Genomic DNA, 12,197 nt, shown 5'->3' with positions numbered 1-12,197 from the left:
CGGGGAGCTTTCTGCCCTGCTTTCCTGTGCTGACGTGGTTTCTGTGTGCTAACCTTTGGGTGGAAAGTAAAGGATAAGTATGAAGACTGAGCAGTCAGCAGATGTGGTGGGGGGGGTGTTGGTGGTTTTGGGTTCTGGTTTGTTTTCATAATGGTTTGCAAGTGAAGAAGGATAATAATTCACTTGGAAAACAGAAATCCCTTTTTGACTTCAAAACCCAACTCTGCAGGTAGAGCACTTCCATTAGGCTTCAGACTGACTCACCTCCTTGTGCCTGACTTGTACGGCTGCAGCGTTCCTCCAATGGTCACCCCATGACCACATTAATAAATGCTCCAGGCTGCTAGCTTTACCCAGTTTTTAAATGCAAACCTTGTGCTGCACAGTTTCTGAGCGCAGGGGCGGTTTCCCGCAGGGCCGCCGGCCACGTGGAGTCAGTGTTGCTCCGTGCAGAAAAGGCTTTCCGCTAAATTCCTCCAAAGCACCAGCTGAGCAATGTCGGAGGAGCTCCTCTGCCCTCAGCGTCCTAACAGCTTCCCCAGGCGACTCAGGGGGCATCTTTGCTTAAAGCAATGCTTTTCTGGGGTTTATTTCTATAACACCTGGCTGGAAGCGGGGAAAAAAACCTCCTCTGTGGGTAACTTCTGCAGCACCCTTGCTTTTTTGCAGCCACTGATGCTACAGCTCACGTGGACCCTGCAATCAGAGCCTTAAAGCAACCGCAGAGATGTCCCAGTATAGGTGATGGTGCTTTAATGGGGTCAGGCTGGGAGGGGAGAGTGTGCTGCAGCAGGGCCGGGTGCAGGAGGTGCTGCTGCCCATCACACGCGGGAGTCCATGGCGTACATCTTGCTGGTGGCCGTTTGGCTCTGGGGCTGAGGAAACCTCTGGGGTTGCCAGCGGCTGCTGGGGTCTGCCAGGAAAGAGTTGGGGTTGTGTCATGGCTGGCAATGGCAGGGGGGGTCGGGGGGGGGGTGCTACAGCATGGGGACGTGGCAGGAGAAATGAATGCAGACAGTGGGGTCGGCTTCCACCCAGTGGGACCAGGCGTAAGGGCTGGAGATGATGTCTGGTGAGGCATCACTGGCCCCACATCCCCCATGGTGGGATGGCCAGATTTCCACCGGCACATCCTTGTGAAAACTGGCTCAGGCTTTGGATGGTTGCAGTGATGCGGCTCCAGCATGGCTACTGCTTTGGGTAGACATCAAGACACCTTTACTAGAACCTCAATGTCCCACAGATGTGGATGGAACGTTTCTGTACCCCTCCTCCGTGCCCCTGACGGGGCTTATGGGGTCCTTGCTCAGCCCAATCCTGCCTGGCATGACCCAGCCTCCCCCGCCAAGGTGCACGGGCCAGTCATGAAGGGGTTCCCTTTGATTTGGCTGAACCCTGCGAGAACTGCCTGTGCCTTCCAAGCTGGTCTTTTGCCCCACGTACATCCCTGCAGGGCAAAAAGCTACTTAAGGTGGGATAGGGTGGGACAGGACAGACTGACCTGTGCAGGCATAGAGGCAGCAGGTCAGCAGGATGGATGCCACGAAGCAGCCCATCGAGCCAGCCATCCCCAGCCAGCACGACCACCCAAAGTCGTAGTGGACTCCCAGGAATATGTTGTGCGACACCAGCATGGCCCTCTCCAAGTAGACATCCACTGCATACCACACGGAGCCCACAAGACCCAGGATGCCTAGGAGAAACGAGGCTGGCTAAGAAAGCCACAGAACCCCCCCCCCCTCATGCTCCCCAAGACCCCTCTGAGGGGGTACGCCTAGTTCCCAGCATCCCTCCCACTCCCCGTGGGATACGAGGTCCATCTGCCCCCGAGCTCTCCCAGCCACGCACTCCCGACGCCAAGGATGACACCGGCCCCGTAGCACATCTTCAGTTTGACACGAGGATCTTCCTTGAGGAACTTGATGCAGTCGAGCCCAAGGAGCAGCGTAGCCAAAGCCAGGCCAGCCAGGAGGTCCGCTGTGATCAGCAGGGTCCGCGTCACCACGATCTTCACTGGGCAGGGAAGGAAAAAAAAACCAGAAAGGGAACTGAGGAATGCTCAGAGGAACTGGTCTCCCCACTCAAGAATGCTGCCTGTGTCCCTGTTAGAGTCACCCAGCTCACCGGTGGCCATGTCCATAGGAGATACCTACACTGGGACCCACCAACCCCATGACTGTGATGTGCCATAGGCAAGGTGCTCACCAGGCTCATCAGAAACCTTGCGACAGGACTTAATAAGCCCATTATTAGATGAGCTCAAGAAATCAAACAAGGTGCACCGATCAGCACCTGGGATGTGATCACCTACTCAAGACCTTCTTGCACAGGCTTGGACAGAAGATGCTGCTGTCCAGACTGTCTGTTTTTTCCTCCAAGTTGTGTAGCTGGTGTTTTGAACAGCAAATGTCAACATACCAGCGAAAAATGTGAGAATTGGCATGGTTCACATCACCAGCCGTGTGCAACGTGACTTCTCCCTGCAAAGCTTTTTCCCCAGAGCAGCACACCAGCCCCACTTAGCCCACGCTGACTTCTTGTTCCCTTCTCCACTGCCCGAACCTGTGTTGTCCCATGTGATCACCCTATACAGGACAAGGGCTCCCTGTGCAGTGCCTGACGTGCCCTGTGCAGGCCAGGAGAAATCTCCATACCGCAGGGTGACTGTCTGTGAGCTGAGGACACAAGTCCTTGGCCAGTGGGAATGGTCTTCACCCCTGCATGCAACATCAATGGGGTTGCAAACCCCACCATGCAACAGGGGCAGGAGCTGCGCCTGGGGTCTGCATGCCAAAACACCTTTGTTGTGAGGTGGCACAGCTTCATGGCCTCTCTCCTGCTTGGTGACCCCATGGCAGATCTGGCTGAACCACGGGTTGCTATCCAGGCTGTGCTGATGGGACAGGAGACCAAGAGAAGCCCTGAGCCTGCGTTGCTAACTGATGAAGGTCAGCCCTTTGCAACAAGGATCATCTTCTTGAAAAGGGAAGGGGGAAAACTCTTAGCTGTGAACTTAAAAAATGCCTCCAGGCTGTGCCAGCTTACCTGGATGGTCAGCCAAAATGGAGTCATACTGGTCACAGGTCCTGACCCCATCCTGCATGTTGGTGACACACTCCCTCCAAAGCCCCCGGCATTTGTGGCTTACCTGGAAGCCGGAGAAAGACACTCAAGCAAAAAGCACCAAAAAGCACCCTAGCTCCTCAGGGATATCCCAGCCCAGCAAGGCAGACCTTCAGGCTCTCACCACCACAGCTGGACATGTCCTAGTGACTCCCTATCCATACCTTGCTCTCTATCTCCTCCTTCTGCTCCAGCATTTCTCTATCTCTCTAACCCTCCAGCTCATGCAGAAAGCAGTGGGTTTGTCCCACCATGTCCCCTTGCCAAGCCCGGGGAGACATGGTGCAAACCCCATGGGCATCAAGGCACCCACCTTGCTCCCAGCTGCTAACCTTGACCGTGGTTGCTCTGCTCACCTCCAAGCTGTCATCAGCGTTCACCATCCAGCAGTCGGTGCACGTGGCAAGGAGCAGGAAGACGGTTGAGAGAAGAGCAAGACCGAACGCTGTCATCTGCAAGGCCGTGCTCATGGGGTTACCTGCAAGGGCACAGAGATGTCTACCACCTCTACTCTGACCACTTCCCAGGTACCTGATCCACCAAGGACAAAGTGCCACCTAGGCCAAGGCGTCCTCTGAATCCCTGTTAGTCATCTGGGCCCCATTGCATGGTCCTCAGTGCTGCCAAAATGCTCTAACACCCTTAGCCGAGGTACCCTTAGACAGGGCCTTCAAGGATATATTAATATTGCAGTGGAGACGTACCCACATCAGGCTGCTCTCTAGATGTCCTCTCTTCCAAACAGACCATCTGAAAGTGCCAACCATTAGTACTTGCCCTTTGGGAATCAAGAGCTGCTGGAAACCATTGCCAAACAACTGCTGTTGTCAAAACCTGTGATCTGAGCATGCATCTCCTGATATCCTGAAGTTTTCTTGTTGCCTCCATCCCTGCAGCCATGTGGTTTGGTGGGAAGAGCACCTTCCTTTTCTTGCTTTTTTTTTTTTTTCCTCCAAGAAAAGCAATGAAGTGTTGAAACATCCAGGTTGGAACACAAGCAAGTGTCCCATGGAGGTGTTCTAATCTCAAGCAGAAAGCCCAAAGAAAGCATCTCCCATTATGAAGGTGGATGAGGGCTGCTGGGGCTTCATGTAGGTGCCCTTAAGTGCTGCCAAGGCTTTCCAAAACCAGAAAAGACCATCTGTTTTCCATCCTTGCCAGAGATGGAGGGATTTTGCAGAAAGGGGAGCTGTGCCCGAGGTATGGAGCACAGATCTCCAAAGCCTGGACATGAATCCTGCCTTGCTGCATTTTGCAACCCAACATGCTAAATATTTTAGTGCCTGAAGTCGCAACCATTGTGACAGCCCTTTGGACAGAGGGGTTCCCATGAGTCGGTTAATTAATGAGACTGGATGGGTCTCTGAGCTGCATGGGTTAATTATCGTAAGGTGATGACTCTTCACCGTCACTGGGTTTGTGACCTTCACCCAGATGCTGCCCACCCTGGCGTGGCACAGGCTTCCCCCTGGGGCAGAGGTGGGAAGGAAGGTTGTGGTCCCCACACCCAGAGTGCAACATCTCCTACCACATCCCCTCTTGGAATGTCGCTGGGAGCAGAGGTACCACTCACCCCCACTCTTTCAGCATTTCCATCACCTTCACTCTGAGAGTGTATCTCATTATTAACAGGCAGCTGCTTAGACCCCCGTTTGCAATATTTTTTTTAATTTCCCAGGCTCCCTTCTGAGCTACCTCTCCATAACCTTACTTTTTTCCACTAAACCTTAGCTGTTTTGGGGCCTTTGAAGAAAATCTGTTCAGCCAGCTAAGTTATATCAGCAAGCAAAAAAAAAAATAAAAAGGGGCTCGGGGAGGGAGCGTTACCTTCACCACAGGCTCATCCTTGCTGGCGTGGGATGATGGCAAAAGCTCTTTCTTGCTGATGAGTGGGGCTGGGGACGTGGGTCTTGAAGAGTCTTTCAAGTGTCGATGGGATTCAATCCTGACCCACCTGATGGAGTTGGGGAAATGCAATGCCTGCCAGAGCCAGTGCCGGACTATTTAAGGTTTTTCCAAAGCACGTCAGATGGGCTTTGTGCTCCAAGGCGTGATAGGCATCCCTGCAGTTAAAACGGTAATAGGTTGGAAACGGAGCCTCCCCCAAAAATATCACGTGGGGAAACCTGTGGGAACCTGCCGGGAACACTCCCTAGGTGGGGGACTCTGTGTCCCGGGCAAATAGCCCAATATTTTTAATTAATGCTTTGGAGTGAGTGGTCTAAGACATGTTGGGTCCCCAGGACTGGTGCAAGAGGGGTGGAGGTGGCCAGAGAAAGAAGCTAAAATGCAAGGAAGATAATTAGAACATTTTGGCCAGGCATGCAGTCAATAATTAAGACCCTTTTTTTTCCTCATGAAGTGGAAAACAAGTGATAACCACTGCAGTGGTTATGGCTCAGATAACATGGCCTGTCAGGCCCCCGAGGAGGTTTTTGTCACCCTGGAAACTGGTACCCCAGCTGCCTGGCACTTGGAGCTGCCCTAAAAGCTTCAGGTTTGTTCCCTGATCCCCTACTATTCAGAAAAAAATTGCTTTTGCTCTCATTCTCACCAAGCATCGTGTTGCAGCATCCTCTGAGCATCCCTGGGATCAGCTGTGTCCCGTGGCTCTCAGACATCGCTACACCCTCATCTCCTAAAGCCGTGGAAAACACATCCATATTTCCATTTCGGGGATTATATTTAAGAGATGCACTTGGGCTTTTTAAGTTTGTTTTGGGTTTGTTTTTGATTTTTTTTTCCCCCTCTAGATAATCCTCTGCAGCATTGAACTGTGGGGCTTTTGGCAACACACCAGGGTCTTGGCAAATCCTTGAGCTTCAGCCCCGCAGAGGCACCCGGGTGCTTGATGTGTGTGATCGCTGCGGCTTTATTTTGGGTTATCCTGTTTTCCCAGGATTTTGGCACACGGCAGGTCCAACACTTCAGCGTGTAGTGGTGAATTAGGGATGAGAACGTCCAGGAGGGTTTGTGTACCTTCATTTTCCAACATTTACATCTCAGGATTTTATGGTACTTGGATATACATGACATGAAATTCTGGTGTGACCCTGAAGCAATACAAAACTGCAGCTGCATGCCCTGGTGACACCTATAAAATAGCCTTATTTTCATTTTCTGCTCATCCAAACAGTCAGTTTATTATATATCGAACTAATCTGCCTTGTCAATTCTCAGCTGAAACCTTTTGGGGGGGGTTGAAAAGATGCAGGCAGAGGGGCAGATCTATCGGTAGTTGAATAAAGATCATTTCCCTGGTTAATGAAGGTGAAAATCAGATCTTGTGTCCCACTAGGTTTGTAAAACCCTTGTGTTAAAAAAATGGTGTTGACAGAAGACCCAAATCTTTGTGTTTTAGCATATGCTGTGCAGGGGAAACCTGCTATGGCTGGAAGGAAAGAAAAAAGAAATAAAGATGTTTTCTTTGATGGGGCCATCTCATAGAGGCAGAGAGGACTCTAGATGCCAGTGGGGCAGGCCAACAAATAAAAATGTATAAAAATGAATAAAACCACCACCAAATTAAACCAGTCATGGCTCAGAGGCATGAGAGAAAAGCCCCTCTGCGTGCAGACCGGTTGCGGGCCCCCAGCCAAGGGCAGCACTGTCACAGAAACATCTTCGTGCTAAATATAACAAGGGGCACTGAAATGGCTTTTAAAATTATTTTAATAATTTGGTTTTTTGGTTGTTTTTTTTTTTAAGAAAAAAAGGTGATTTTTTTCAGTGCTGAGGCAATTTAGTGAGATTTGCTGCGATCTTGGCATCTGGGGGGTCATTTTCCCTTTTGCCTCATTTCTGCCTATTTAAAAATTAATATTATTTCACAGGGGATTGGATGCGAGCAAGAGGTATGACCAGAAATCTCAATTTTGGTCATCATACTGGTTTTATTAAATAAAAGTATGTTGGGGGGGGAACCCCCCATGTTTTAGCCTGGATGTGATGTGGATGGAGGCAGATCCCACGTATCGCAGTGAATGTTGTGTCCTGTTCCCGTATTTTATCCTCCTTTGCCCTGTGCAAAACACACGAGGAATTGTCCAGAGGACAGTGGGGGCCTTTATACCCCCAAACACGTTATCGTCGCTCAGCTATTTTCCCACCGCCCCCCCTGCTTTGATGTGCTTCCAGCCTGGGCGTCCATCCCCTGGGAGCCCTTGGGTGACTCATGGAGATGTCCCGGGAGCCACTGAGGACCCCAAATCCCTGCTTTTTGAGGTGGCATGGGATGTATTTGTGGTCCAGGTGCCACGGACAGGATGAGGATGCTGAGCTAAGACAGTGGCTTTGCAATATCCTGGATGAGAAGCATCATCCCCTAAGGAAAAACCAAGCACAGTGTCATGGGACAGGGGGTCTTGCCCCTCCGCAGGGAAAGCAAAAATCAGCTTCAATTAGCCAAGTGCCCAATTAGGCACAAGCCAGCTCTGAATTGACAGAAAATGGGAGAAAATAAGGGACAGCCCAGCTTAGAGGGGCAATAAGAGGAGGATGCTGGTCGTGTTCAGCCTTGGGAAGAGCTCTGCGGAGGGACCAAGTGGTGTCCGCGAGCACGAGATGCTGGATGCGACCCTGCCGCATGGGACATCTGGGCTCTTCCGTGGCTTTAGCCTTAAATCAAGCAATTTTTAAGGCCACATCCCCGCTTTCGAGAGCAACACGTGGCAAAAGACTCGAGATATTTAGCGAGCACCTGGCCAGGAGGGCAAAAAAAGTTCAGCATGGGAGGGAATCGCCTGCCTGGACCACGCTGCCCAAGTTGCTTCGACTCAGCAAAGGCGTCACTTGCAGGGGACTGGCTCAGATTTGGAAAAGGGGAGAACAAAGAGACGATTTTAGAAAGATGCCCATGATTGGAAACATTTTAATACCACTGAGTCACAATTTTTAGTACAAACAATCAGCAAAAAAATGCATTTAAAAATCCCAACCGGTCCCATTCCCACGGCCATGCATCCCATAGAAAAGTTAATGCAATTTTATATTAAAAGAATAAAAACATTATTCTACACAATGCTGTGCTCCTGATATAAAAACACCTTTTTGATTGATTTTTTTTTTTTTTTTTAAAGCACGAGTTTCCTTTTCAATCCTCACTGCAGTAGCTTTTGGTGTGTATTTTTGGAGGGGAACCCCACAAGTTGGGTTCAGCCAACCAAGCACCTGATGGGTGAAGACAGACTATAAGCACTGCTCTCCCCTGATGGGTGAAGAAGACATTTTTATAGGGGGTCTGCAATTTAAAAGAGAAAGAGGGCTGTTAGTCCCAAGTGAGAGAGAGGAATCAACCCCCCACCCCCGGGGCAAAAATATCATTGCTTCCCCTCCAGCACAGACCAGGACCCAAAACAGCACACGGGCATAAAATCAAATTGAGGGAAAGGAAATAAAATAGAGCAACATAAAATAAAATAGAGGAAAACAAAATAAAATAGAGTAAAATGAAATAAAACAGAGCAACATAAACCAGAGCAAAATAAAATAAAAAATCAGCTACTTCAGCTAATTGGGATTAAAAAAAATATATAATCAAACTCTTTGGATCATTTCCACTGTTTTTTCCTGCAGGTTAGCTGGCATAGCACACGCAATACAGATGGATGGATGGAGGTATGGGGAGCTTTGGGGGGGATTTACAGATGAAATTGGAGCTACGGCGTTTGCAGAGCAGTTAGTAGCTGTCAAGACGAGGTACAAGGAGGTGGAGACAATTAGCACGTTGGTGTTTGAAGACTTCACCGCCTGCTCCAGGGGATCCTGTTGGGGGGAAGAGGGATTTGGACACAGTGGGGAGGCATCAAAATTCATGGGTCTGTCCATCTGCTACCCGAAATAGCTGCGCTGGGCATGAAAAATAAAAACAAACCACTGCTTTGTGTTCAAAGCCCCCTTTTCGCCTGCTTTAATTTGACCAACGCCATTTATTCTTCTGCTTAACAAGGCCACATACTTGTGCCTGGTGAGAAATAAGCCCAGGGCAGATTTTAGCTGGCAGAACTCAGCTGGAGCACCAGCAACTGGGCTTAAATCAAGAATTAATAATAATTAAAAACAATGCTGCTTTTGGGTGGCAACGAGGCAGGGGAAAGCTTGCACCCCAAAAGCATCCCTCTGCCAAAAGCGGGGTGCAGGGATGCTCGAGCCCCAGGTTGGGCTGGCTCTGATGGAGGTGGGCAGCAGCTTCATCCCGGGAAAACCAAGCACCGGCTTTGCTCCCCGCTTGCTCCTGAAAACAGGATGGAGAGGGTGGGTGGGGTGTGGAGGGGTGACAGCACAAAGCATTTCTGTGCAGCACACCCCCACAGGACCGGCATCGTGCCCCCGCGGGAGCGGCATCGCCCCGCCGCTGCCACTGCTCCGCAGACGGACGCGGTCCAGCCACCCACGGTCCTGGCCACCCTGGGGGGGGGCCAACCCGCCCGGCTGGGGGGAGCCTGGCAATGATGGATACGGGAGCTATGACCACCCAAAACCCCCGTTTTAGGGGATGGCGCTGCAAATGGTGCTGAAACCTGGAAGATGAGGAGGAGAAGAAAGGTCTCGTGGGGCATCCAGGGAGCAGGCAGGGTGGGAGTGCCGGGGTCTTGCCGGTTTCTGGGGAGGGGAGGGAGGCAGTGGGCAGCAAGAGGGCAGGGTTAGGGATCAGACGTACTCCCGAGTCGTCGAAGGCTGCGGCTGTCGGTAGTACTGCTGTCCTCGCCGCTCTTTGGCGGGGCAGGAGCAGCACAGGAGGGACCCCCCCAGCACGGTGAGGCTGGCGGCCCCCCAGCCGACGAAGAGAGCCGAGCCGAATTCGTACCTGCGGGGAGAGAGAGGGGAGCACTGGGGAGGGGGGGAGCTGGAAAAGGCAGAAGTGCAAACTGAGGTGGGCACAAGGATGCTCGAAGCCCTGACGAGGCTACGGGCGACGTTGAGGCAGATATTGGTTCTTCTTCTCTCTGGCCACCCCCATCTTTTACGCCGGCCGAATCCGGCGACTAGGTTTCCCCGTGCTTTAATCCTCCCTTGGACTGAAACCCCACGTGAGCGCTTCTACTCTGTCCCAGTGCAAAGTCGGCGCTGGTACTGACTAAAGCTTTAGCATCGGGGAGACCTTCAGCACCATGGCAGCTGTGGGGTGGTACAGGTCCCACCCTGCGTGGGACATCTGCCTACGACCCAGCGCGTTGCCAAAACTGGAAAGGGAAGGTCCTACAGGAAGCGCAGGAACAAGATGGGATTCAGATAAAGAGCATCCCCTGAGCCGGGCTCTTACCTGGCGTTGATGGGGACGGTGCTCTCTTTGAAGAATTCGTAGGTGACCTGTGTTGCATACAGGGACACGGCAGCCAGTGTGCACAGACCTGGACATGGAATCGCAGAATGGTTTGGGTTGGAAGGGACCTTTAAAGGTCATCTAGTCCAATCGCCCTGCAATGAGCAGGGACATCTTCAACTAGACATCAAACCTTGAACATCAACAACACCCAGCCCATCGCCAAACCTCTCCCCTTCCTCCATCAAACAGCTTTTAAAAGGTGTTTGAGGTCTTCTGCATCAGAGAGGTGCAAAGGCTGGAGCTGCCTTACCGGAGAGGACGAAGAGGATGCCTCCAGCAACAGCGATGCGGCTCTTGGTAACGGGATCCTCTTCGCCAACTTTGGTGCATTTCATGCCCACCACGCTCACAATGATGCCGAAGAAGCCCAGGAGGAGAGAAATCACCATGAGAGCCCGGGAGGTCTGGATGTGAACTGTAAGCGGGGGCAGGGGGGAGAAAAGCTGCTCGCCAGCATGTGCTTTCGGCCACAGCCGGACTCCGAAAGCAAGGTCACCTCGTCCCACGCCGGGGATGAACCTGTCCTTAACCCTGTCCTTGCTGTGTGGCTCCCGCGTCACCCCTTCCCCAGCCTGGGAGACCTCAGCTCAGCTCAGGGCACCGCTCCCAATGTCTTCCCTGACCTTCCTCCCTGCCACGCTCACCCTCGCCATGATTTTCTGGGCTGGGAAACACCTTGCCCACAGCGGCACCACAGTCCCCAAATGCCACAAGGGTGATGCACAGCCCTGGGGCTTGTGATGTCCCCATGGGGCACCGTCAGTCCCCAAATGTGATGCCCACCCTGGAGCTCAGACCCACAGGGGCCGGGGTGGGGGGGTCTCAGACACACAAAGGGGCTCAAACCCATGGAGACAAGAGGGGCTTAGACCTGGGGGGGTGGGTGTCAGGGGCCAAGAGGGGCTCAGACCCACTGGGTGGAAGGGGAAGGCTTGGACCCACATTGTGGTGCAGATCAGTGGAGGGGTGAAGAGGTCTCAGACCCTTCTGAGGGGGGCTCAGACCCATGGCGGGGGGGTTGCACAAGAGGGCTCAGACCTACAGAGGACTCAGACCACTGGTGGGGCCAGGGAAGCTCGGACCCTCAGGGGCACTCAGACGTGGCGAGGGTACAGATCTGTTGGGGGGGTTCAAACCCACAGAGGGGCTCAGACCCACGGGAGGCTGACTCCAACCCACAGAGGGGCTCAGACCCTTATCAGGGAAGGGGTCAAACCCACAGAGGGGCTTGGACACATATGGGGGTGTCAAACCCATAAGATGGGCTCAGACCCATAAGGGGGGGGGTCAAACCCATAAGAGGGGCTCAGACCCATACGGGGGGATGTCAAACCCTCAGAGGGGCTCAGACCCCTACGGGGGGCTGTCAAGCCTGTAAGAGGGGCTCATACTCATACAGCGGCTTCAAACCGAGAGAGGGGCTCAGACCTGCAGGGGGGCACGGGCAGTTCGGGCACACAGGGGAGCTCAGCCCCACGGAGGGGAGTGTCTCTACCCCACGGAAAGAAGCGAGGCTCATCCCCCCGGTCCCTTCCCCCCCCCCATCCCATCCTCCCCGCCCCGTACCCACCGTCGAGGGAGAGGAGCGAGTCGTGGAGGCGGCACTGGACCTGCCCGGTGCTCTGGGCTGCGCAGCTCATCCACAGCCCCTCGTGAAGCCCCACGGCCGTAATGATGGCGTCCCCGGCGTACGAGCTCTGCCTCCACTGCGGCAGCACGGCCGCCGCCAGCGCCGCCACCCACCCGCCCA

General features: G+C 53.0%; 1 protein-coding gene across 1 annotated transcript; it reads right to left on the bottom strand.

The window, feature by feature from the left end:
* Positions 1-821: 821 nt before the first annotated feature.
* LOC104837979 (claudin-16-like) lies at positions 822-3,593 on the bottom strand. Its single transcript, XM_010577484.1, has 5 exons — positions 3,480-3,593; positions 3,046-3,148; positions 1,849-2,013; positions 1,502-1,693; positions 822-913 (listed from the first exon to the last, which is right to left on the bottom strand). Exons 1-5 carry the CDS (start codon positions 3,591-3,593, stop codon positions 822-824), a joined length of 666 nt encoding a protein of 221 aa, XP_010575786.1.
* Between the last annotated feature and the right edge of the window lie 8,604 nt (positions 3,594-12,197).

Source organism: Haliaeetus leucocephalus, unplaced genomic scaffold, assembly GCF_000737465.1.
Source record: "Haliaeetus leucocephalus isolate CR32 unplaced genomic scaffold, Haliaeetus_leucocephalus-4.0 Scaffold556, whole genome shotgun sequence".
Taxonomy (NCBI): domain Eukaryota; kingdom Metazoa; phylum Chordata; class Aves; order Accipitriformes; family Accipitridae; genus Haliaeetus; species Haliaeetus leucocephalus.
The sequence above is the reverse complement of the archived record's forward strand: the minus strand, read 5'-3'. Positions and strand labels throughout refer to the sequence as shown.

What these genes read in the sequence shown, in the direction of transcription:
- LOC104837979 (XM_010577484.1), bottom strand. Translation starts at nt 3,593, where the DNA reads ATGAGCACGGCCTTGCAGATGACAGCGTTCGGTCTTGCTCTTCTCTCA. An exon ending in ACGCTGATGACAGCTTGGAG is followed by an intron (nt 3,149 to 3,479) that starts GTGAGCAGAGCA and finishes TCCGGCTTCCAG; the next exon opens with GTAAGCCACAAATGCCGGGG. An exon ending in TGTCATCCTTGGCGTCGGGA is followed by an intron (nt 1,694 to 1,848) that starts GTGCGTGGCTGG and finishes CGTTTCTCCTAG; the next exon opens with GCATCCTGGGTCTTGTGGGC.